Raw genomic sequence first — 26,853 nt, 5'->3', positions numbered from 1 at the left:
GGTGGACAGGGGGGGGGGGGGGCGCAGAGGTGGACCGGGGAGAGAGCCTGTTGTTAAACATTTACCAGCACACCACTGTATGTAAGCCACATTGAGCCTACAAATAGGTGGGAAAATGTGGGTTACAAATGTAACAAATAAATAAATAATTAAGTGAGTCCTGCTACTATATTTGCATCCAGTGTTGGTCCTTGTATGTATGACTACCTAGTTAGTTACTTTGGGGTAGATGCACTAAGGTCCTCGGAAGAGCCCTTTCCTTACCGATTCCATAGCGAATTGGTAAGGAACAGCCATGCATCAAGGAAATAGAATGCAAATGAGCTGCTCGTTGTAGCTCACTTCCATTCTCTATTCCCTCGGAAGCCAGTCGGCCGGTCGAGCATGTGCAGAGCAGCCAAGCGTTATGCTGGCTGCTCTGCGCATGCCAAGGACGTCCTTCACTGAAAGAAAATAAAAAGTCGTCCCCATAATCGGGAGGGAGATCAAAGGGCTACGAGGAGGCTCCCGATGCTGCTGGCAGCTATCGGCGGCTTCTGCTCTGGCCGCCTTTCTCCTTTCTGTCTGTATTAGCAGCACGTCCGATGCCCCTCCTCCAGGTCTCTCTCAGCCAATCACTGGTGTCAGCTAAACGCGCTGTGATTGGCTGAGAGAGACCTGGAGAAGGGGCATAATCGAAAGAGACGTCCAAATAGGTAAAAAAAAAAATCGGGGAAAAGAATCGTCCAAGTGCTCGTCAGGGACGTCCTTTTTTTTGTTTTAGTGAAGGACGTCCATGTTAGGCACTTTAGGACGTCCATAAAGGATGCCCCTGACGAGCACTTGGATGTTTTTTTTCACGATTTTTTTTTGTTAAATTTATAGACGTTTTTAGAGGCGAATAAATCCTGCGCAGCCCCAACGAGAGGTACAGACCTCCCGTTAGATTTTCCACGGTTAGGCAATCGGAAAACGGTAGTGCATCTCATTACAATACGATTTCTACACATTATAATACTAATTTGCTCATCTGCGTTCCGCTTTCGTTAGCTGCTACCGTGATCGGACAATGCCCTTTTGTGCATGTCCTGGTTTACTACTTGCACGTTAAACTGGCTAGAACCGTTAATGGCTCGTTAAGTTTAGTGCATCTGGCCACTTGTCCATTAAAAGCATGGGAAAAGAGCCAGGCTTTCACCTGTTTCCTGAAGTTAAATTTCATTGTTATTTCTTGGAAGGTTCTAAACTTTCCAATAAATAAATCTACTTGAAAAAAAGGTAAATGAGTCCCCCTCCCCCACCCCGCCCCGGGAGTGATGTTGTGCTCAAGACTGCTGGGAATTAATAGTGTGTGTGAAGTGATTCTATATAATGGCCTTGGAGACCAGCAGAGTGTCACGTCCTATCTTTGCTGCCGTTCTGTTCAGTCTGTAGCTCCTAGTTATGGATTATTTATATCTATTCTGCGTTTCCCGTGCCCCGTGTGTTGGAGGCTGATAGGGAATCAGCATTGTCTGTAAGGGGCACGTCTGAGGTTCCACAAAGGATGAAGCCTAGGTTGAGCTTCATAAGTCATGGTAACTGTGCAGGTTCTTGAGAGGCTGTAAACATGATTTATTTGTAGCTGTTAAGTCAGGGTGACATGAACTGGAAGCCTCAGAACACAAACAGAAGGGTTCCTTGTTCCTGCTATGGTCCAACAAAATCTCCAGATTACTTATAATATGAGCCCTGACTCTTAAAAATGATTAAACGCAGAGGACTCCGAGTCCTTATCCTGTCCTTTCCACTTATTCTCTGAATGCCTGGGCTTTATGCCATGTTTATCTCAGCAGATTCAGCTATAAATATAGGTGACTGTTCACAACACAAGTTCTTTGCTTCATGGACCCATGACGTTTAATGTGTTTGTATTCTAGTTTAATGTTTTATGGGCAAAATGATAAGTAGTAGAAGTAGTTCTAATAGGCATGTTTTGCTTAAGTGATAGCACTGACTGGGGAGGGTCTGTTTTTCTTTCTGCATGAGCAAGCAAATCAGTAATATAGCCATTGGAGGAGGGGGGCTGGGCCGGAGGGCCTGGGTTCCCCCACTTTGGGGCCCTCCCAATGTTGCGGTACCGCCCGTTATGGCTGGTGGGAATCCCCCAGCCCCATCAATGGAAGAGATCCTCCTCCAATGCCAGAAAATGCCAACCCTGGCAGTCGGCACACTGGCCTCTCCCCCCTCCCATGCACAGCTTTTAAGCGGTATAGAAAATAAATGTGGCAGGGCAGCCCATGGAAGATTGTACTTATCCCATACCGGAATTGGCGAATGCCTTCACGGTAATATGTAAGCCACATTGAGCCTGCAAATATGTGGGATACAAATGCAACAAATAAAAAAATAAATAAATAAAGTGCCACTATGAGAGAGTTTCTGGCTGCAAGGTGAGGACCTCTTGGGGCTTGTAGATCCAACCAGCTAAGGTATTTACTGGTTGGAGAGCGGCGGGGGGGGGGGGGGGGGGGGATGGCAAAATTTTGTCTCTCTTCCACCCCCCAACACAAACTTTGGGCTCAGGTTTTCCTCAAAATTCAACATTTGGCTACTCGATTGAAACAGATGTATATGGCTTGTTATGTTATGTTATTAGATTTGTATCCTGCCATATCCCTACAAAACAGGTTCACAGCAGGTCACAATAAAATACAATAGATACAACCTTGTAAACATGATTAGGAACAGAGAAAAAGAAAATCATAGAAACTTACTAAAGAGAGAAATTTTCAGTTTTTTCTGAAAGGCCGTTCTAATGGTAACGAATTCCAAACCTTAACTGTTCAATAGAGTGGAAAACATGAAAAAGGATCTGAGGAAGCTAGAAGAATGGTCTAAGGTTTGGCAATTAAAATTCAATGCGAAGAAATGCAAAGTGATGCACTTAGGGAATAGAAACCCTCGGGAGATGTATGTGTTAGACGGGGAGAATCTGATAGGTACGGACGGGGAGAGGGATCTTGTGGTGATAGTATCTGAGGATCTGAAGGCGACGAAACAGTGTGACAAGGCGGTGGCCGTAGCTAGAAGGTTGTTAGGCTGTTTAGAGAGAGGTGTGACCAGCAGAAGAAAGGAGGTGTTGATGCCCTTGTATAAGTTGTTGGTGAGGCCCCACCTAGAGTATTGTGTTCAGTTTTGGAGGCCGTACCTTGCGAAGGATGTAAAAAGTATTGAAGCGGTGCAAAGAAAAGCTACGAGAATGGTAAGAGATTTGCGTTACAAGACGTATGAGGAGAGATTTGATGACCTGAACATGTATACTCTGGAAGAAAGGAGAAACAGGGGTGATATGATACAGACGTTCAAATATTTGAAAAGTATTAATCCGCAAACGAACCTTTTCCGGAGGTGCGAAGGCGGTAGAACGAGAGGACATGAAATGAGATTGAAGGGAGGCAGACTCAAGAAAAATGTCAGGAAGTATTTTTTCACGGAGAGAGTAGTGGATGCTTGGAATGCCCTCCCGCGGGAGGTGGTGGAAATGAAAACGGTAACAGAATTCAAACACGCGTAGGATAAACATAAAGGAATCCTGTTCAGAAGGAATAGATCCTAAGGAACTTAGCCGAGATTGGGTGGCAGAGCCGGTGGCGGGAAGCGGGGATAGTGCTGGGCAGACTTATATGGTCTGTGCCCTGAAGAGGACAGGTACAAATCAAAGTAGGGTATACACAAAAAGTAGCACATATGAGTTTGTCTTGTTGGGCAGACTGGATGGACCATGCAGGTCTTTTTCTGCTGTCATTTACTATGTTACTATGTTCAATAGCAAATAGATTTTCATATACAAATTTAAGTTGAATTCCTTTCATTGGTGGAATGATAGTAATAAATGATCCCGATTATGACTGTTGGTGAAACCACCCAACAACTGAAATAAAGAAGGAAAACCTTCTGGCACCTCTCCATGCACTTTTAAAAGCCAGACAACATACCTTAAACTCAATACGTAGTTCAACATGGAGCCAGTGAAGATTAACCAATAAAGAAGTAACATGATCCTATCTTGACTTCCTATATATCAATCATGCGACTGTGTTCTGCACTGTGAATTTTCCTCATAAATTTAGTTGAAATTCCAGATTAAAGGGAATTACAGTAATCCACTTGGGACAACACAGTGGCTTGCACAAGTACTCTAAACTGTTGTTGGAGAAAACATGAACAAATCAGTTGCAACTGGCTAGATTTATAAATGACTTTTGAACTAAACCATTAACCTAATTCTCGGAGCTTAACGGGGAGTTCAGTAAGACCCCCGATACTTTAGAGACTCTATCAGTTTTAAAAGATGTTCCATCAGATGTCTGTATTGAATCTGGGATAGATTCAGTATGCTGACCAAACTATAAAAGCATTGGCACTGGACAGCCGATGGGAGAGAGAGGAGAAGCACTGAAAGGCCAGGTCCCCCTGACTGGCAGGAAGAGAGGAGGAGCGGCACTGAGGAGCCAATGGGAGTCTGAGTCCCACTGGCAGAGGGAGGGAGGAGTAGCAGCACAGTCAAGGAGGTTAGATTGAGACAAGAGACAGTGTGATATCAAAAAGATGATTCAAGGAGCTAAGTCTCCCCTTCCCTTTCCTCTATCCCATTCGCACAGCCGTCATCACCGTACACCCAAAACAAAAACAAACCTCTGTCCAGAGCCACTCTAACTGTGCCAACATTGTCCAGTTCAGCACACTATTAGCCGCCAAGTTCATACAAAGTTAATTATTTTCAGTGGAAAATAAATGTATTGGCTGCCTGCTATGCGACTATTCCATTACTGTTTCATTATTGCTACCAAGTATTTGCTTTAAACCTTGATTGTTTTCATTAATTTATCCAGACCTTACATGCTTTTTAAACCCAAAGGTGAATCCTAAGGGTGTTTGAACAATTAGAGATAAACTATGTTGTTTCTGACTTGTTTTGGACTGCTTTGGGTCCCACTGAGCTGTACATCTGCTGTCTAGAATTTTGGAAGATGGAAATGAGGAAATGATAATTAGATGTATTCTGTAAAAGTTGTTTACTTTTGCAGTGTGTGTATGGATGCCTGTGTGCTTGTGATAATGTTTGAATAACTGTCTACACTTATGGCGAAGATTTCTGAACATGCAGCATCATTACAGGACAGACTTTTAAATACCCAGTTGGGTTTATATGATGATCTCAACTTTGTTAAATGTTTCAGACATATCCATCTACTTACTCCCATGATGTTACTGAATTCTATTATTCCGTCTCATTGTATTTTCAAATGTAAGTCACATTGAACCCGAGTTTGCTTGGATAGTGATGGCACAAGAAAGCAAGTTTGGTCCAGTGAAGACCAACTCAAAATAACTTGTTCCTTGACTGGGCTCTAGTATTACCACAGTGAAAATGTGACCATACCTTGCCTTTATGGTTATGTTCCATTAATAAGTTAAATGATTAACTGGCTTTCTTGAAAGGATTATGGAGCTCATCGTCAAAGCACTTATGACTTACAAAATCCCATAGGTTACTATGGGGCTCATTCTTGAAATTGAAAAACGTCCAAAAAGTGTCATAATTTAATAATGCCTAATTTAATCATAAAGCATAACTTTCTGTTCAATTTCCTACTTGTATCCACTTCCCCCTAAAGATTTATTGTATCTCAGGTTATTACCTACTACTACTATTTAGCATTTCTATAGCGCTACAAGGCGTACGCAGCGCTGCATAAACATAGAAGAAAGATAGTCCCTGCTCAAAGAGCTTACAATCTAATAGACAAAAAATAAAGTAAGCAAATCAAATCAATTAATGTGTACGGGAAGGAAGAGAGGAGGGTAAGTGGAGGCGAGTGGTTACGAGTCAAAAGCAATGTTAAAGAGGTGGGCTTTCAGTCTAGATTTAAAGGTGGCCAAGGATGGGGCAAGACGTAATGGCTCAGGAAATTTATTCCAGGCGTAGGGTGCAGCGAGACAGAAGGTGCGAAGTCTGGAGTTGGCAGTAGTGGAGAAGGGAACAAATAAGAAGGATTTATCCATGGAGCGGAGTGCACGGGAAGGGGTGTAGGGAAGGACGAGTGTGGAGAGATACTGGGGAGCAGCAGAGTGAATACATTTATAGGTTAGTAGAAGAAGTTTGAACAGGATGCGAAAACGGATAGGGAGCCAGTGAAGCGACTTGAGGAGAGGGGTAGTATGAGTAAAGCGACCCTGGCGGAAGACGAGACGGGCAGCAGAGTTTTGAACCGACTGGAGAGGGGAGAGGTGACTAAGTGGGAGGCCAGCAAGAAGCAGATTGCAGTAGTCTAAACGAGAGGTGACAAGGGTGTGGATGAGGGTTTTGGTACAGTGCTCGGAAAGAAAGGGGCGGATTTTACGGATGTTGTAAAGAAAGAAACGACAGGTCTTGGCAATCTGCTGGATATGAGCAGAGAAGGAGAGAGAAGAGTCAAAGATGACCCCAAGGTTTCGAGCTGAGGGGTCCTCCTCCTGTGGCTATATATTTTGTATCTATATATTTTAAGTCAATGCAGTGGTATTATACAAAGTATTGTACAAACTGTTACGTATCTAAACATGTACCATTTCACTAATATTTGTTATGTAAGCCACATTGAACCTGAGTCTTCCTCGGGCTAATGTGTAATAAAAATTGTCATAAATAAAGCACCGTTTAGACAGATTTCTTATCAAAACTTCCAAATCGATATTTTCAAAACTTTTGCAACCATGTATCTATGCATTTCATCTGCAGTGTGTCCAAATCACAAGGGCTTGTCGTGGGCATTTTGAAGGCAGGATTAGGGCATACCTAACTCTTGGACGTTTTACAGCCATAATGGGAAAAAAAAAACAAAACGTCTAGGGTGAAAATTTCAATGTTTTGGTCTAGACCTGTTTTTCTAATAAATAAGACACAAAAAGGTGCCCTAAATGACCGGATGACCACTGGAGGGATTCAGGGATGACCCCCTCTTACTCTCTCAGTGATCACTGACCCCCTCCCACTCCCAAGAAATATGAATATAAATAGTACTCACCAGCCTCTATGACAGCTTCAATGTTATAGCCAGGTCCATTAGAGAAGCATGTAGGTCCCCAGAATAGTGTAGTGCTGGGTGCATTGTAAGGCTGAATTGAACCATCCATGAGAAATCCTGTGTGGACACACTTCCTTTACTGGCTGTATCCAATCAGTTTTGAGCCCTGAGGAAGGCTGTTTAGACGAAACGTGGTCGTATTGGGTTATCATCATTTCTTATACAGTCTAGATTTGGATTGCATACCTTTTTGGAACTCCTGTGGCACCAGTGTCCCTCTCTAGGTTGTCACTGCTTCTTCTTTTGCAATTAAGGTGCTAACATTTACACATTTTAGCACACATTTTAGCACACTAATCCCGGTTTCTGCTAGCATTGTATAAGAACTCATATGTGTGCAAGTGTTCTTATAGAAAAGACTAGCTAGCTGCGGAATATGGCACCTAAATGTTGGCGCCCTGTTAAGGAATCACCTTCTTCCCTGTAGTAACCTCACAGGCTTACTGTAGAGATGTTGCAATTCCCATGGTTAGTTCCACAACATGCATAGCATCAGCCACATTGTACTGAAGGCATTCTCGGGATGGGATTAGGTTGGGGGAGAAAACAACACACAGAGGGGCGTGTTAATGGTCTTAGCGTGTGCTAACGCAGATTTTACCACACGTTAAGCCTATTTCTGGTACGCCTAGGAAATAGAGCAATGTCCTGTATTTATTTTTCAAGTCGTGTGCTAATGTTCGCATTAGCGTGCAGCACCTGAAAAAAAATTGATGGGGAAGCACTTACTTCCTTCTGTTTAGAAGGCGCTAAGTTCTCCCGAGTTATGGATGCATGAACCAGTTAGCACGCAGTAATCGGAACACACTAGCTGGATAAGTCCATGGCCATTCTTTGCCCCTGACACACCCCCTCCAGAAAATAAACACAAAATAATAAATACCGTGCACTTAGGGGTCATAAGTATATAAGTATTTCCATACTGGGAAAGACCAAAGGTCCATCAAGCCCAGCATCCTGTTTCCAACAGTGGCCAATCCAGGTCACAAATACCTGGCAAGATCCCAAAAAAGTACAAAACATTCTATACTGCTTATCCAAGAAACAGTGGGTTTTCCCCAAGTCCATTTAATAATGGTCTATGGACTTCTCCTTTTACTAAGGTGCCCTAACAAATTTAGCACACACTAAATGATAAGACATCCATAGGAATATAATGGGTGTCTTATCATTTACAGCATGTTAATCATTAGCGTGTACTAAATCCATTAGTGCACCTTAGTAAAAGGACCCCTTAGTGCGCAGAAGCTGTGTTGGGACCCCAGTGGTCATAGAGGTTAGGAAGTAACCAGCTGTTATACCCAGTAAAATCCCAAAGGTACAAAAGAAAAGCAGAAACAATGGTTAAAACACTTCCTTACCTGAGAAGTGTGCCATCTACTTCCAGCAAAAATTGTTTTGACAAAGCACAGCAGGCTTGCCAGATTTAAATTTTGTTTCCGACCCAAACCAGTTCCCGAACCAGCCCAAAACCGCACACCCCCACCTCCGCTGTCATCAACCCCGCCCCCGCCGTCATCAAACCCCACCCCCAATGTCATCAAATCCCGCCCCCCCCCCCCCACGTCATCGACCCTGCTCCCGATGTCATTAACTCCGCCTCCCGGGTCGAAAGGGGTCAAAAAACCGCAACCAGACGAAGAAAAAAAACCGCCCAACAAAAATCAAAGCCATCCAAAAAACCGCAACCTGCAGCGGTCAAAACATTCCCGCAGCGGGTCGCGGAAAACCGTCCAATTGGGCGGGAAAACTGCCCATCTGGCAACTTTGCACAGGAGCCTTGGGAGAGGGGTAGCTGGAAACCAGACATGAGAGAGAGGCTCAGCAGGCAGCCTGGGAATGAAGCTGCATCTGCTGGGGGATGTAGTGCAGAAGCTTGTTGCTTCCTACCTGGGAAAGGCACTAAGCTGATCAGCATTTCACTGTATGAAGGAACTGCCAAGGAGAGGAAAATCTCTGGTTTATAGATAGTCCCAAAGGGAAAGAGGATGGGCTGAAACTCCCTAGGTTACTGATAGTCCCAAAAGGAAGGCAGGTAAAAGCCAAGCTCAGCAGACTAGGGAAAAGTCTGAAAGGAAAAAGCGTAGTTGGCCTAGGTGGGGTTTGGAATATCCCTGGTGTGTGAAAGGGGTTTGGAATTACCATGGATTATAAAGATGGTGTAGAACTGCACTGTGTTGTGAATAGGGTGTGTAAAAGAGGTTTGGGGTTTGGCCTGGTGTGTGCAAGAAAGGGGGTTGGAATTACCCTGGGTTGTAAAAGGAATTTGAGAACTGCCCTTGGTTGAGAAAAGGGGAATGTGTTTAAAGGGAAACGTGTGTGTTGTGTAAGGTATGTCCTGCAAGTTTGTAACAAGGAGTAAACCTTTAACAGCTTTCTATTATATAATTGTGCTGGGAAGCCAAGAAATACTTTTGTTGCATTCTTACTCTCTGGACGATGAAGAGAGCAGCATTGTTTAACTGAAAGAAAGTTGTGATATCCAGAATAAATCGTATTTTGTTTATTCCAAACCTTGTGGAGCCTTGGTTATTTGCTAGGCAGCTGCCTAGACCATGGAGGGTGGCTGATACCTGAGGGATTGTTTATTTATTGGGATTTATTAACTGTCTTTATGAAGAGATTCACCCAAGGCGGTGTACAGCAGGAACAGTTTAACATAAAACTTACAATTTTGTTAACAACATAAAATAACCAAGAATAAACATAAATACAATAAATGAGGTAAACTTGAAAACAGTAAATTGAAACCTAATAATAGAACTACTGTGAAACAGTATAAAAAATGTACACGTTTAACAGCACTGGAATTCAAATATCAGAGCTATAATACAATGGCGGGTCCTCTTAAAGACTTGTTTAATAAATCCTTGGAGACGGGAGAGGTTCCGAGGGATTGGAGAACGGCGGAGGTGGTCCCTCTTCACAAAAGTGGGGATAGGGAAGAAGCTGGAAACTACAGGCCGGTAAGCCTCACTTCGGTTATTGGAAAAGTAATGGAAGCCATGCTGAAGGAAAGGATAGTGAATTTCCTGGAAGCCAATAAGTTGCAAGATCCGAGACAACATGGTTTCACCAAAGGGAAATCGTGCCAAACGAATCTCATTGAATTCTTTGACTGGATGACAGGAGAATTAAATCAAGGACGTGCTATGGACGTCATCTACTTAGATTTCAGCAAGGCTTTCGACACGGTTCCCCACAGGAGGCTCTTAAATAAACTAGACGGCCTGAAGATAGGACCTGAAGTGGTGAACTGGATTAGGAACTGGTTGACGGACAGACGCCAGAGGGTGGTGGTGAATGGAGTTCGCTCGGAGGAGGGAAAGGTGAGTAGTGGAGTGCCTCAGGGATCGGTGCTGGGGCCGATTCTGTTCAATATATTTGTGAGTGACATTGCCGAAGGGTTACAAGGTAAAGTTTGCCTTTTTGCGGATGACACCAAGATTTCCAACAGAGTGGACACCCCGGAGGGTGTGGAAAACATGAAAAAAGATCTGAAGAAGCTAGAAGAATGGTCTAACGTTTGGCAATTAAAATTCAATGTGAAGAAATGCAAAGTGATGCACTTAGGGAGTAGAAGGGAGACGTATGTGTTAGGCGGGGAGAGTCTGATAGGCACAGACGGGGAGAGGGATCTTGGGGTGATAGTATCTGAGGACCTGAAGGCGACGAAACAGTGCGACAAGGCGGTGGCAGTAGCTAGAAGATTGCTAGGCTGTATAGAGAGAGGAGTGACCAGCAGAAGAAAGGAGGTGAGGCCCCACCTGGAGTATTGTGTTCAGTTTTGGAGGCCATATCTTGCGAAGGATATTTAAAAAATGGAAGCGGTGCAAAGAAAAGCTACGAGGATGGTATGGGATTTACGTTCCAAGACGTATGAAGAGAGGCTTGCTGACCTGAACATGTACACCCTGGATGAAAGGAGGAACAGGGGTGATATGATACAGACGTTCAAATATTTGAAAGGTATTAATCCGCAAACGAATCTTTTCCGGAGATGGGAAGGCTGTAGAACGAGAGGACATGAAATGAGATTGAAGGGGGGCAGACTTAGGAAAGATATCAGGAAGTATTTTTTCACGGAGAGGGTGGTGGACGCTTGGAATGCCCTCCCGCGGGAGATGGTGGAGATTAAAACGGTAACGGAGTTCAAACATGCGTGGGATATGCATAGAGGATTCCTGTGCAGAAGGAATGGATCCTCAGAAGCTTAGCTGAAATTGGGTGGCGGAGCAGTTGGGGGGAAGAGGGGGTGGTGGTTGGGAGGCGAGGATAGGGGAGGGCAGACTTATACGGTCTGTACCAGAGCCGGTGATGGGAGGCGGGACTGGTGGTTGGGAGGCAGGAAATACTGCTGGGCAGACTTATATGGTCTGTGCCCTGAAAAGGACAGGTACAAATTCAAGGTAAGGTATACACATATGAGTTTGTCTTGGGCAGACTGGATGGACCATGCAGGTCTTTTTCTGCCGTCATCTACTATGTTACTATGTTAATGTTAGCATAATACTAATGATACACCTAATAAGCATGCATTAGAACATTCAACTAACATAGATATGATGCTAAAGATTGTCTACAATACGGGCTGCAGGTTGGTCTCTAACTGTTTGGTATACTTATTTTTTCAATTTAGCCTTTCAGAAAACAAAGAATTCTATTTGAACATCCATTCATACAATTAATTTTACTTCTTTCCTCCCTAATCCTATCTAGCCATATTAATTCATCTTCACTTCTTCGTTTACAAACTTAATTATGATTTCATCTTCTCTATCCATCTACCCTTAAGAACAGTTGTATCCAGGTTAATTCACCACATATGTTATAGCATTATTTATTGTACTTTATAATCGGTTTATGTAATTTTTAATATGTATCATTCATTTAATTGTTTGTTATGTAAGCCACATTGAACCTGAGTCACTCTCGGGCTAATATGGGGTAAAAATGTCATAAATAATAATAAAAAATTAAGGGGTCTGTTTACTAAGCCGTCCCCTCCCCCCTCCCTTCGAGTTCCAGGCCCCCTCCCTCCAAATTTTAAAAGTCATCTTGACTTACCTCATCGGGATTACGACGGCCGGCAGCAGCGGTAAAAAGCGTGCAGGCTCGGCGCATACTTCAGTTTTCCCTTCTCTCTCTCTCTCTTAGCTCTGGTCCCGCCCTCACTTCCTGTTTCCACAAGGGCAGGACCAGAGCTGAGGGAGGAGGCCTGGACCTCGAAGGGAGGGAGGAAGGGAGGGACAACGACCCTGGAACTCGGAGGGAGGGAGGGATGACGACCCTGGAACTCGGAGGGGGGTCGACCCTGGAACTAGCTTCCGGTGGATGAAATAGCTGCTGGCCCTCAGAAAAAAAGGTGCCGGTACACCGTACCGGCGCGTACCAGCGCAAAAAAAGCACTGATTATAAACCATAAAATTGTACTGCTTTGTCACCCTCCTGTCTCCATGCATATCGCCCCGTCCCTCATCCATCCGACTTCCTGTCTCTCACCTATCCACCCCATCGTGTCAGACTGTCACTGAAATGCTTTGATGTTTCACTTATATATACTGTCATCTACCAACATTTGCTTATTTCCGATCTGACGAAGAAGGGCAACCTTCGAAAGCTAATCAAGAAATGTATTAAGTTATGTCCAATAAAAAAGGTATCATCTTATTTTCTTTTCCATGTTTTATTTTATTTCTATTGATTACCATTTTGTTCTGTAATGGCCAAGTGCTAATTTCTCAATTAGCGCGTGGTTTACCGCATGAGCCCTTACCGTCAACTATTTTGTAAGAGCTATGGACTCCCATTCTAATCAGGTAGCGCGCAGCAATGTGCCCGCGCTACCCGATTAGCACAGGTCTTGCCTATTCTGTGTCCATTGACATGCCTCCCACGCTAAAAAAAAACCAACTTAATTTTATTTTAGTGCGGGATTAACACGTGCAGTTCGCCACACTGCTATGGGATGCCTCAGTACATCCCACAGCAGTGCTTTATGCCACGCGCTAATGCCTACCGCGACTTAGTAAAAGGGCCCCTTAGTTACTCTGTTTCAAACTTGCGCTAATTCTACCATATTTCTGTATGGTTTACCATGTGGCCAATTTTCTATAATTAGGTGCCTCAGTTTAGGTGACCTGAGGCCGCTCAGTGGAGATCTGTTCTGAGCCTAGGCACCCAGCTTCCATTTGGCACACTCTGCATTTATGCCAGTCATACAGGTGGCATATGTGTGGGCCCTAAATGCATTAGGAATGTGCTTGTGTAACTTACTGTATACTGTAAGTTACGTGAGGAAGTGTGAGCCTAACCTATGTCTCATCCATGCTTCTCCCCTGTGTATTTCCCCTCACAAATAGCCACTATGTAAATTAAGCGGGTACTTGCAGAATATTGCGTATGTGCACACATACATGAATATATGCAGGGCTGGCATAAGGGGGTGGCAAACAGGGCAGTTGCCCTGGGCCCCCTTGCCACAGGGGGCCCCAAGCCTCCCTGAAACGAAGGAGGTATAGCTTGCAGGTATGCTCTGGGACTCCCTTCTCAGTTCCTACCCAGGGCCCCTGTTTATCTAACATCAGCCCTGCTTATATTCCATTATTCTGTACTTTTTACATGGATAAGGCATGCGTGAATGTGAGTGCCTAGTTTATAAATTGCCCTTTATAATTTTTGGGTGAATTTGAGATGAAATCCAAATTGCTGGCCTGATCTCATCATTGATGGCCAGTGGACTAGAGCTAGAAATGGTGGTGTGGCAGATAAAAGCTATTGGTTTCAGATCCTTTCCTTGCTTACCTGAGGGTTTATTCTTATTTCTCCTAGCCGAACAGTGTTGTTGCCTCCCTGAGCTCTGGAACTAGCAGCTCGAACAAATCAAGGGCCTTCAAGTACCGAACTAAAGCTGTAAGCTCAGAGGTGGATGAAAGCCTCTTCGGAGGCCCCAAGGTAAGGCAAGTCTATTGGACAAGTGCTCCCCCTATTGGCCTTCTCAAAAATTGTATTATCCTGCTTGCTTCAGTTGTAGGGTAATCTCTCTGCTTTCAGTGGTGCCTATGCCTCAGCAGAAATATGATCTCTTTGGGATTTATTTCAAGTAGAGCTGGGACTCCAATGAAGGAAACTTTGGTGAAAAAGCTGATCTAAATTACATTTTTGGCCATTTACATTTGAAATTGTTGCTGTAGCCTGAGGTTCCATGGTAGCATATTATTCTCTTCTTGAACCACAGAGGATTTAGGGGTCTTTTTATAAAGGCGAGCTGAAGACTGGCTTGTGGTAGTGTAGGCGCGGGTTTTGGGCTCGCGCCGATCCATTTTTCAATGCGCCTGTAAAAGAGGCCTTTTAAAAATTTTTTGACGAAAATAGACATGCGGCAAAATCAAAATTGCTGTGTGTCCAGTTTGGGTCTGCGACCTTGCCACCAGCCATTGACCTAGTGGTAAAGACTCACGCAGTAACCGGGTGGTAATGACCTACGCGCACCAATTACCACTTGGCATTCGTCTGATACGCGCTTCCAAAAATAAAAATTATTTTTGGGACGTGCACCAAAAATGAAATTACCATAAGAGCCCATGCGGTAGCTGCGTGGTAATTCCATTTTGACGTGCGTTGGGTGTGCATAGACGCTTACGCGGCTTAGTAAAAGGACCCCTTAAATTCTCTGGTATGTACTTGCAGCTGAAAAGACCTAGTATATATATTCCTATAGGCACAGTGCCTTTTTCCCACCACTTGACCAAGTTCAAACCAGAGAGGGAAGGGAAGGGAAATGGGACTTGATATACCGCCTTTCTGTGGTATTTTGCAACTACATTCAAAGTGGTTTACATATATACAGGTATTTATTTTGTATCTGGGGCAATGGAGGGTTAAGTGACTTGCCCACATTCACAAGGAGCTACAGTGGGAATCGAACCAAGTTCCCTAGGATCAAAGTCCGCTGCACTAACCACTAGGCTACTACTCCTACGAACCAGCTCTGTTTTTTTTTCACGTTGTATCTATAGACTTGGAGCTCTGCTTCTAGGAGAGGTAGAACCATCATGGGGATAATTCTGTCAAGAAGGCGCCAGGAATGCACGTGATTGACCAGAACGTATGTGCACATGTGTGCACTCGGGGCCAGATTCTGTATATGGTGCCTGAAAAATCCGTGTGGAAAAATATTCTGTAAAGTATGCCTAAATTTTATAGACTAGACTTAATTTCTGGGTGGTATGTAGAATATGCCGAGCAGCTGGCCAAGTGACTAAGTTTGGTCATGTCCATTTAGGCCACGTTTTACTTGGTGTAAATCCTGACACCTAAATTAGGCGCAGATTGGTTGTATTCTATAATAATGCTCATAGGTTTTAGAAACGCCCATGCCCCACCCATGGTCACGCCCCCTTTTCAACTATGCAGCTTTGATTTAGGCTCACCATGTTATAGAATACACTTAGCGAGTTGTGTGTGTAAATCTCAATACCAGTTAGCATCCAGTTAACAGCGCTGATTAGCTACTTAACCAATTAAGTTACGCACATTGTTATAGAATATGCTTTGGCGTCTGCGTGGATTTTCAGGCACCATATATAGAATTCGGGGGATAGCGCATAAATGCCAATATTCTGGCTTCACACTGTTCTGTAAAATGGTTCCTAAATGCAGTTGAATATAGCTTGATGGTGAGCAGTCACATGGGCAGAGTTTGGGTGGCATGTTGGTGAGGAGCAAAGTTACACATTTAGATTATAGGAAACTTTAATCTATGCACATTCTTTTACGATTTAGATGTGATCGTGCACGCCAGCTCTATGGCTGATGTAAATGATCACACCTTAATTCTATGCAAGCGTTTTACATGTTCCGCTGGGCCACAGGTTTGATCACTCATCTGCTGTCCTTTGTCAGGTACACTGGTTCCCGATAAAACATAGAATTCAGGTTAAGGTTCTTGTCCTAACATTCTAAGCAGTTAACTCCTGGTACCCCTTCCTATCTCATCCCTCACTATTTATTTATTTTGTTACATTTGTACCCCGTGCTTTCCCACTCATGGCAGGCTCAATGCGGCTTACATATTATATACAGGTACTTATTTGTACCTGGGACAATGGAGGGTTAAGTGACTTGCCCAGAGTTACAAGGAGCTGCCTGTGCCTGAAGTAGGAATCGAACTCAGTTCCTTAGGACCAAAGTCTACCACCCTAACCACTAGGCCACTCCTCCCTTCTACCTAGTACCCCCCCTTTGAATCTTGAGTTTAATCAGTGACCATCGACTAGTACACCTTAGCCCCGTTTTTGTGGAATAACCTCCCATGTGTGCTGAGCCATCACTTAAAGCGCTTTTGAATACCTATCTTTTCACAACTGCCATGGGGTGATGATTGGGTTGCCTTTAACCAGTAGGTTCTCTGGACTCAGCAAATTGTATTTCTGCTCTTATGAGAATGTCTGCATTCTCTTTGAATGATTTTCTATTTCTTTTCTTTTTCTTTCATAATATTTCTATTGTATACAGCCTAGACTTGCTATGCAATTGAGGCGGAATATCAAAACTGAATAAACCATAAACCATAATTTCTCAGCATTAGCTCAACCGTTCTGCACAAATGGGTTGTTATCCCTGCAGGTGGAGGTAGAGAAAAGACTGACATCACTGGTATAAGCTGTGGTGCCCCCTGGAAGATTCCAGTATCTTTTTCTACCTTCAGCAGGCGGTAGATTGCTGTTCGGTGCCCCTGAGTCCTTGGCCTAGCTCCCCACTTTGCTGATCATGGCCACGCAGCTTGGTTGAGCCTAAGAACTATAATTCTGTAATGGAATGTAAGTGCGTTCCTTTCTTTATAGAATAGGTTGCAAGTAGGTGAATTACATGCCTCAGTGTAGACAGCCCTTTATTGAATTGCCCTGGTTTAGGTGGCAGTTCTGTTTGTTTAAGGTATCTAGAATGTTTTTTTTAGATTTGATTTAGAGTATAATATAGTGTACTTACCTCTTATTGTTTGAAGGCTATTGTTCCATTGCCTCTGGTACAAAATAAGTACCTGAATATACGTAAACCGCTTTGAATGTAGTTGCAAAAACCTCAGAAAGGCGGTATGTCAAGTCCCATTTCCCTTTCCCTTTCCATTCACTGCTCTTCTCTTGAGAAAGAGTGGCCTAACAGAGAAATGGGCTGAGGAGCAGGAAAACCAGGGTTCAAATTCTGCTTCCCCCACTGACACATGTTGTGCCCTTGGCAAGTAGGTTTATCACCTGTTGCCTTAGGTGCCCATTTGGGGAATATTTTGTAAAGACATTACTAGTGCTAAGCACACCAATAAAGGCAAAACAAATAATAACACAAAGGAGGGGAAATCCTATATAATAATTCTCACCTCCAACAGGATGTGCCTGGGACCGTGCCTGCCGGAAGTGGTCTGCTAGGCAGGCACGCACTGACGTCAGTGACGTCAGTGACAGACAATTTGGCAAAGCAAAACAATCGGAGTGCTGGCCATTAGGACACAGGGTTGATAGGAGAGTTTTAAAAGACTGAAGGAACTGAAAGTGTTAAATGGGGGGAGGGGGGAGTTCTGAACGAGTGAAAGACATGAACATTTGGGAAAGGAAAACAATCTGAATGCTGGCCATTAGGACACAGGGGTAGATAGGAGAGTTTTAAAAGACTGAAGGAAACGAAAGTGTTAAACTGGAGAAGGGGGGGGGGAGTTGTGAACGACTGAAAGACATGCAAATTTGGGACAGGAAAACAATCTCAATGCTGGCCATTAGCACACAGGGTACATAGGAGAGTTTTAAAAGACTGAAGGAACCAAAAGTGTTCGGGGGGGGGGGGGGGGGGGGGGGGCGGAGGCAAGTTCTGAATGAATGAAAGAAATGAAAATTTACGAGAGGAACACAATCTGAATGTCGGGCATTTGGACACAGGGTAGATAGGACACTTTAAAAAAAAAATGAAGGACGTGAAACTGTTACATCTTGGGGGAGGGACGAGGAGGAAAGCGGTGGGGTATCCAGATACTGGGCGTTAGGGCCACGGGGGTACATAGACTTTTGAAAGCCTTAAGGAACCCAAAGTGTGGGAAGGAGGAGGAAAAGGAGGGGAGGGAACGGGGTGAGGGGCATTAGGAACAGGGGAGGGGGCACTGTCACACATTCTCATTCTCACACACACACACTGTCACACAGACAGTCTCACTCTGTCACACACCCGCACATTCACTCTGGCTCTCTCTCTCAAACATACACACTCCCAGGAAAACCTTGCTAGCGCCCGTTTCATTCGTTCCAGAAACGGGCCTTTTTTACTAGTTATAAATAACTGAAAGAAAAATCCCTCCAATATACAGTTGTATACAAAAACAAAAAAAAATCTTCAAAAGGTTTCTAAAGAAATTTTGTTGTGCTCATATCATATAGTGGCACCTGCCCAAACATTCAGGTTATGGTAGCCAACTGTTTCAGTTTAATCATTACACAAAAACATAAAAAACAACTGAAACCTCTTATAGAAATAATTCAAAGACTGTGAGAAATACCAGTTCACCAATAGTACTGTTAAAGTATTTACGTGTGTGGAGATAGTGAATAAAGAACAGCCCAAGAATAATTTTTTGTCTTTTCATCCTTTTTTCCTTTTTTTTATCCTTTTTATTTGTCCCCAATATGAACCATGTGTGCCCGATGCAAAGAGCTCCTAGCTCTCGGAGAATGGATCCGTTCTCTTGAGGCTAGAGCAGACTTGGAGGAGCTGAGGGAGACAGAGAGGTACATAAAGGAGACCTGAAGGGACATTGTAGAGAAGTCCCACCTCCAGTCTGGCAGCCCCTTTGCTGCCTTGGAGGAGGGAGGTCTCCTAGAAGGAGAGCGTCAGCGTGGTGAAGTAGGAAGTACACAGCCAGAACCTGCCCACCAGTGGATGTGCTATCCTCTCGCACCGAGGATATGTCTCCAAGAACTTCTGCCCAGGCGGGAAGGGTTAGGACAGCTGTTGTAGTTGGTGATTCAATCACTAGCCATGTAGATAGCTGGGTGGCTGGTGGACGTGAGGATTGCCTGGTCACTTGCCTGCCTGGTGCGAAGGTGGCGGACTTCACTTATAACCTAGACAGGATCTTAGATAGTGCTGGAAAGGAGCTGGCCATTTTGGTGCATGTGGGTAACAATGACATAGGAAAATATAGGAGGGAGGTTCTGGAAGCCAAATTTAGGCTCTTAGAAAGCTGAAGACCAAATCCTCCAGAGTAGCATTTTCAGAAATTCTCCCAGTTCCACGCACAGGACCCAAAAGGCAGGCAGAGCTTCGAAGTCTCTGTGCATGGTTGAGACAATGGTGGAGTGGAGGAGTGGCCTAGTGGTTAGAGCACCGGTCTTGCAATCCAGATGTGGCCAGTTCAAAGCCCGCTGCTGCTCCTTGTGATCTTGGGCAAGTCACTTAACCCTCCATTGCCTCAGGTACAAACTTAGATTGTGAGCCCTCCTGGGACAGAGAAATATCAAGTGTACCTGAATGTAACTCACCTTGAGCTACTACTGAAAAAGGTGTGAGCAAAATCTACATAAATAAATAAATGGTGCAGGGATGAGGGATTTAGATTTGTTAGGAGCTAGGCAACATTTTGGGAAAGGGAATACTTTCCAAAAGGATGGGTTCCACCTTAACTGGGATGGAACCAGGCTGCTGGTGCTTTTAAAAAGGAGATAGAGCAACTTTTAAACTAGACTGGGGGTGGGGAAGCATCCTTGAAGGATACTATTGAAACAGGACATTTAGGGAATCCCAGTAGAGAGGTTTCAATAATGCTGAAAGTAAGCCAGGTGTGCTTAATGAGAGAGCAGGATAAAGGATGCACATTATTCCTGTCAACTTCTAAGCAGCTTGTAGGTCCAAGTTAAAAACACAATTTGAAGGGCTTGTATACAAATGCTAGAAGCCTAAAAAACAAGATGGGAGAGAATATAATAGCCTCCAGTGATCTGTATCAGCATCAATTGGATCAACAAACAACATCAGGATTCAGGAGCTGGTTAATGATGAAACCATGAGTTAAAGTTCATATCTTTAACCTATATTATCTCTAAATTCTGATATCCTGCTGAAGCTCCCCCTAGATATCAGATAATGAACTTTAAAATTATTTTACCTTGGTTCAAGATATAAAAGTACAAAATATAAATAGAATAAGCAGTTCTACTGAATGACTACATATCTATCAGAGAATCTCAACTTTCCTACTTCAAAGAGACTCAGACCCTCAACGAGCACTGTCTGAGAAATTAACACTCCCCTGTTAATTGGTGCCAAAGACAAATTTGGCTTTTTGTTATACTGAGGGCCAGATGCACTAAACTTAACGAGCCTTTAACGAGCCATTAACGAGCAAGTAGTAAACCCTGGCATGCACTAAAGGCTTCTCCGAGCCTTTTTCTGACGATGGTAGCAGCTAACGAAAACGGAATGCAGATGAGCAAATTGTGTAGAAACCCTATTGTAATGAGATGCACTAACGTTTTCTGATTGCCTTAATGCTGGAAAATGTAACGAGAGGTCTGTACCTGTCGTTGGGGCTTCACTATATTTAAAAAAAAAGACGAGCTGTGCCTATGGACGTCAGGGAGAGGAGGTTGCTGCCAAGGTTGAATTTGCCTTACCCTTGCAGTGTGTATTTATTTCCTTTATTGGGATTTATTAGCTGCTTTTATGAAGAGATTCACCCAAGGTGGTGTACAACAGATACAGCTTCACTTAAAACTTACATTTTTGGCGATAGCACTGCAACAAAGCCAAGAAATGGGTGAGGGTAGAGCTAGGAGCTTAGAGACCCTAGATGGACCTGCGATCGTACCTGTCATCCCAGTGCATTCTGGTACATCTAAGATCACGTTTACACGTGTCAGTTTGCACTGGGCTGTACGCTAGTCCTAGGCTGAGTCTTGTCCAAAATGTCTAGAAGAAAGAGAGAGAATCAATTTGTGTCTTTCTTCCCTCAAGAAAGAACAATGTAAAGATGACAGCCCTTTGATAATCAAGAATGAAGAAACTGCATCACAGAAAGCGGCATCTGCTCCAGCTGAGGGCCAGAAGAAGGAGACTATCCGCCTCATCACCAAGGACCTGATCCGCCACCTCGTGTGAGTACTACTGCCTTTCTAGCAGAAGAGTTGCCCTTGGGAAGTGGCAGTAGTTAAACTATTCATTTCTTGAAGACTCTGCCTTGCAATTCACTTGCCTTCCTGGGAGCTGTTAGACTGGCAAGTGTACAGTTCAGTATCTGTGATGCAGAATTCTAATTAGCGATACTGGTCCAGGAGAAACAGACTCTTCTTAAATTGTGTAATTTTTTAATATGAGCAGCAAAAAAGATGTATCTCATGAAACTTCAAGACTTTTTGGGCCTCTTCTTCAGATGTGATGTCTTGAAAACTCATGTTCTATATCATGTGTTTTGTTGGCCCTTTAAAAGTAAGACAATGCAGAGGTTGGTTATTCAAAAGATTTACTTGGCTAAAACCACTTGCAAACGTGGGTTGCCCTTGATGAAATAGCTATAGGTTAGGGTTGAAACTGGCAGAGCTTGGGGGAGGGAGGGGGTGAGGTTCTGTTGGGGTTTGAGGTGTCAATGTTGTATATTGAGTCTTTGTTCATCTGTTTTTATTTTTGTGTTTTATGTTTTTTTGTATTTCTTTTTTAGAATACTCGTTAGTCATGTACTTCATCTTCAGGTCTTGTTGTAGAACTGGGCATCTGAATAAATGCTTGTAAACAGGGCCGGTCAAACCCGGTAAGCAGGGTAAGCACTGCAGGAGGGCGCCTGCCTTCAAGGGCGTCACTTTGCAAGCAATCAATCAACCTCTGCTGAGTATCTAATCTCTGCTGCTCATCTCAGTCTGGCTCCAAAGCTGTCAGCTCTCTGTCCCGTCCCCTCCCCCCTCCCAAGCAGAGAAATATCCTCCTTGTGTTTGTCAGAGGACGTCACTGCTCCAACTGAATCTGGCTCTGAAATAACTTGTGGGAGCTCAGCTAACCTCTGTCCTCTGCCCAAAAAGGGCTCAGACAGAGACAGCACAGCAGAGCCTGCACCTGACCCACCCTTTTCCACCCCCACCCCCAACACAGCAACTCACAGGACAGGAGGGCTAGATGCCTGCTTTCAATTCCTAACCATCACCTATCTCTCATTCCCACTTCAGTAACTCCTGTTAGTCTGTCCAACTCAGATTGTAGAATATGTTAGTTTATGCTGATTAAGTGTGTCCTAGCTAGATCCTAAGCTGTGCTCGATGGGAAGGCTATTGTGCTGCATGCAGAGTCTAACTTCTTAGGATTTCAGGTTAATTTTTGAAGAATTTGAAGAGGGGCTATCTCTGTTCTACATGTGTGACTGCAAGGCCAAGTGTCTGAATAGGGATCTGTTTGTTAGATTCTGAAATTTTGATAACACATTGTTTTTCAGAGTTGGCAAGACTGTCTGTTCTCCTAATTACTGGTCTGTGTGCTAAGTTATTTTTCTTCTATACCGGTGTAATATTTTCAATGATACCATGGCTGGTAAAAGGGGTGTGTCTACTGTGGGGGCGGAGCCATAGAGATCCCGCCTCTGGATGGGTAGGGGCGCCGACTAATAGACTGCAGGAGGGCGCTAGAAATCCTAGAGCCGGCCCTGCTTGTAAATACATAAATATGTAACAAAGTACAGCTTGACTTCTCACAAAGGAGTCATCAAAATAGCTACAAACCAAGGGGTCCTTTTACTAAGGCACACTAAATGCCATGCAGCTCATTATATTCCTATGAGCGTCTTAGCATTTAATGTGCGCTAAGGGGCTCATTTTCGAAAGAGAAAAATGTCCAAAAAGTGCCTTAAACCAGCATTTGGACGAATTTCTTAAAACGTCCAAATCAGTATTTTTGAAGCCTATTTTGCAGATATTTACCTATGCAATTCATCTACAGCGCAGCCAAATCGCAAAGGGGTGTGTCAGGGGTGGGTTTAGGGCGTCCAGTCATAATGGAACAAAACGAAGAAAACGTCTAGGGCTAAAACTTCAACATTTTGATCTAGACCTGTTTTTAGAACAAATAAGGCAGAAAAAGGTGCCCTAAATGACCAGATGACCAACGGATGGAATCAGGGATCACCTCCCATTACACCCACAATAGTCACTGACCCCCTCCCACCCCCCAAAGATGTGAATAAAAGTAGTACTTACCAGCCTCTGTGACAGCTTCAGATGTTATGCCAGTGTTATTAGAGCAGAAGCAGGTCCCTGGAGTGGTCTAGTGGTCAGTGTAGAGAGGGGGGACCCAGGCCCATATCCCACTCTACCTGTTACACTTGTGGTGGAAAGTGTGAGCCCTCCCACACTCCCCCAAAACTTACTGTACCCACATATAGGTGACCCCTTCACTCATAAGTACTACTACTACTATTTAGCATTTCTATAGCGCTACAAGGCATACGCAGCGCTGCACAAACATAAGGTCTATTGTAGTGGTGTATAGTTGGGGGCGGTGGGTTTTGGAGGGCTCAGCAAACAAGATAAGGGAGAAATGGTGAGATGTGTACGTGGGAACCTTTATATGAAGTCCACAGAAGTGGCCTCTAGGGTGCCCCATTGTTCTCCTAGGATGTCTGTGTGGTCAGTCTGCTAAGATTGCTGGCTCCTCCTACATCCCAGTGGCTTGATTTTGTTTTTCACTTGGACTTTTATTTTCTTTTTAAATGGACCAGAAAGATAAATGGACAGAGCACAAAACCATCTAGTATGTTGCCATTAAAAAAAAAAAAGACATTTTGCTGTTTCGAAAATGGCATCCTATTCGGATTTGGGATTTTTATCATATCAATAGAAATCAAACAAAATAAAACATGGAAAAGAAAATAAGATGATACCTTTTTTATTGGACATAACTTAATACATTTCTTGATTAGCTTTCGAAGGTTGCCCTTCTTCGTCAGATCGGAAATAAGCAAATGTGCTAGCTGACAGTGTATATAAGTGAAAACATTCAAGCATTACTATGACAGTAAAATAGATACCATTGGAGATTCTACATGGAATGTTGCTACTATTGGAGATTCTACATGGAATGTTGCTATTCCACTAGCAACATTCCATGTAGAAGGCTGCGCAGGCTTCTGTTTCTGTGAGTCTGACGTCCTGCAGGACGTCAGACTCACAGAAGCAGAAGCCAGCGCGGCCACATTGCTGATCTGCAAGGGCCGACTTCTACATGGAATGTTGCTAGTGGGACTCTGGGCAAGTCACTTAACCCTCCATTGCCCCATGTAAGCCGCATTGAGCCTGCCATGAGTGGGAAAGCGCAGGGTACAAATGTAACAAAAATAAAATAGATACTATTGGAGATTCTACATGGAATGTTGCTACCATTGGAGATTCTACATGGAATGTTGCTACTATTGGAGATTCTACATGGAATGTTGCTATTCCACTAGCAACATTCCATGTAGAAGGCTGCGCAGGCTTCTGTTTCTGTGAGTCTGACGTCCTGCACGTACGTGCAGGACGTCAGACTCACAGAAGCAGAAGCCTGCGCGGCCACATTGGTGATCTACAAGGGCTGACTTCTACATGGAATGTTGCTAGTGGAATAGCAACATTCCATGTAGAATCTATAGACATCAAACAAAATAAAACATGGAAAAGAAAATAAGATGATACCTTTTTTATTGGACATAACTTAATACATTTCTTGATTAGCTTTCGAAGGTTGCCCTTCTTCCTCAGATCGGAAATAAGCAAATGTGCTAGCTGACAGTGTATATAAGTGAAAACATTCAAGCATTACTATGACAGTCTGACAGGGTGGGAGGAGGGGGTAGGAAGTATGCATGGGGATTTTTTAGCACAAAGCATCCAATGTCTCTAAGATGTCATATTGAAAGTGCCCCTCCACATCCGTTAGCACACATTAGTAAAAGGAGCCTAAGTGAACCAATGCCCTTGCAGAGGAAGAGAGCAAAGGAGTTGCCTTTTATTTGGCTTGTATATATATTTCTCCGAGGACAAGCAGGCTGCTTGTTCTCACGACTGGGTGACGTCCGCGGCAGCCCCCACCAACCGGAAAAAAGCTTCGCGGGACGGTCGGCACGCAGGGCACGCCCACCGCGCATGCGCGGCCGTCTTCCCGCCCGTGCGCGACCGCTCCCGCCAGTTCCTTTTTTTCCGCGCCTGGAGAGAGTCGTGCCTGTGCCGCTCTCTCTGTTTCAGCCCCGGAAAAACCGTCGCGTTTACGCGAACCTTTTTATTTTCTTTTATATTTAATTTATCGCCGCGCGCTCCACTTTTCTTTTCTTTAAAAAAAAAAAAAAAAAAAAAAGGAGCACGCGCTCCCATTTTCCCTCGCTTCCAGCGGGGACGTAGCGTTGCGGCCTAGTGGCCGCACGGTCATTTTTCATTTTCGAGGTGTGATTTCCGCCACCATCGACGACTTTAATTTCGCCGACGCGATTTTTCCGTCGATGTCCTCGAAGGTCCCGAGTGGATTTAAAAAGTGTGGTCGGTGCGGCCGGCCCATCTCGCAGACCGACACCCACGCTTGGTGCCTCCAGTGCCTCGGGCCGGAGCACAATTTCAAGTCGTGTCCCCTGTGTCTCGGTCTCCGGAAACGGACTCAGGTTGCGAGGCAAGTTCAACGGGACCGTATTTTTGGAACTTGCGCCGGCCCCTCGACGTCGACCTCGACGGCATCGGTATCGACGCCCGGTCCTTCGGTACCGGTATCGATGCCCGAGACATCGGCACCGATGGCATCGACCCCAGGAGAACAGGTCCCGTCGGCCCGCCGGTCCTCCGGTGAGGGTAGAGGTGAGAGGCCGCGTGGGCAGTCGGCCCCGGTCACTCCCTCAGCCCGTGGCCCACGGGACCGAACCCTGTCTGACCCGGTTCCTCGAGACCGAGGGGGATCGTCATCCTCCTCCTCCATGCCTCCCGGCGCCGGTGACGGGCATCGGAAGAAGGATAAGAAGCGCCGTCACCGGTCGCCCTCGATGCACGTCGGAGAGGAGTCGACGCGTCTCCATCGAGAGGAGAGATCCCCGTCGGTGATAGAGGTGCCGACGCAACAGGGTCCTGGCACCTCGGTGCAGTCTCCTGGCTCCCACCAGATCCGGGCACCGACACCCCTACCGGCCCCACCGCCTTTCTCGGCAGCGGGCCTGGACGAGTGCCTCAGAGCCATCCTTCCGGGGATTCTGGAAGGGCTGATGCGCCAGGCTGGACCGGCGCCGGGGGTGCTTGCGCCCTCGGCGCCGATGACTGTGGCGCCGGCGAGCTCTAGCCCGGCGCCGGGGCCGTCGACACCGCTGCCGCTTGCGGTGCCGGTCTCGACCGCCAAGCAGGTGGAGTCCCCGTCGACGTCGATGGAGGGAGCTTCGTCCCCGCCGGCGCGGGAGTCCACCGCTCGACGACACCGAGGCCTTGGTGCCTCGACATCGAGCCGGGCCCGGTTCAGGACTCAGCTACATGAGCTTATGTCCGATACCGAGGATGAGGCCTCGTGGGGGGAAGAGGAGGACCCTAGATATTTCTCCTCAGAGGAGTCTACGGGCCTTCCCTCGGACCCCACGCCTTCACCGGAGAGGAAGCTCTCACCTCCTGAGAGTCTCTCCTTTGCCTCCTTTGTGCGGGATATGTCTATCAGCATTCCCTTCCCCGTGGTCTCTGTGGAAGAGCCGAGGGCCGAGATGCTCGAGGTCCTCGACTATCCATCACCACCTAGAGAGTCCTCCACGGTGCCGCTG

General features: G+C 45.0%; 2 protein-coding genes across 4 annotated transcripts in view; one reads left to right on the top strand and one right to left on the bottom strand.

The window, feature by feature from the left end:
* The window catches only part of LOC115458322, a 164,132-nt gene extending 150,178 nt beyond the window's left edge, over positions 1–13,954 (bottom strand). For both annotated transcript variants that reach the window (XM_030188206.1, XM_030188207.1), the window contains exon 1: positions 13,893–13,954. The gene's annotated coding sequence lies outside the window, so the exon portion shown is untranslated. The remainder of the gene's footprint in view (positions 1–13,892) is intronic.
* Positions 1–26,853, top strand: part of CFAP45 (cilia and flagella associated protein 45) — a 104,344-nt gene that overhangs the window by 9,244 nt on the left and 68,247 nt on the right. For both annotated transcript variants that reach the window (XM_030188204.1, XM_030188205.1), the window contains exons 2-3: positions 13,920–14,042; positions 21,081–21,220. In XM_030188204.1, the coding sequence (XP_030044064.1) occupies positions 13,920–14,042; positions 21,081–21,220 (263 nt within the window). The remainder of the gene's footprint in view (positions 1–13,919; positions 14,043–21,080; positions 21,221–26,853) is intronic.

Source organism: Microcaecilia unicolor, chromosome 14 (genome assembly GCF_901765095.1).
Source record: "Microcaecilia unicolor chromosome 14, aMicUni1.1, whole genome shotgun sequence".
NCBI classification, from domain to species: Eukaryota; Metazoa; Chordata; class Amphibia; order Gymnophiona; family Siphonopidae; genus Microcaecilia; species Microcaecilia unicolor.
This window is presented reverse-complemented; position numbering and strand designations above follow the sequence as displayed.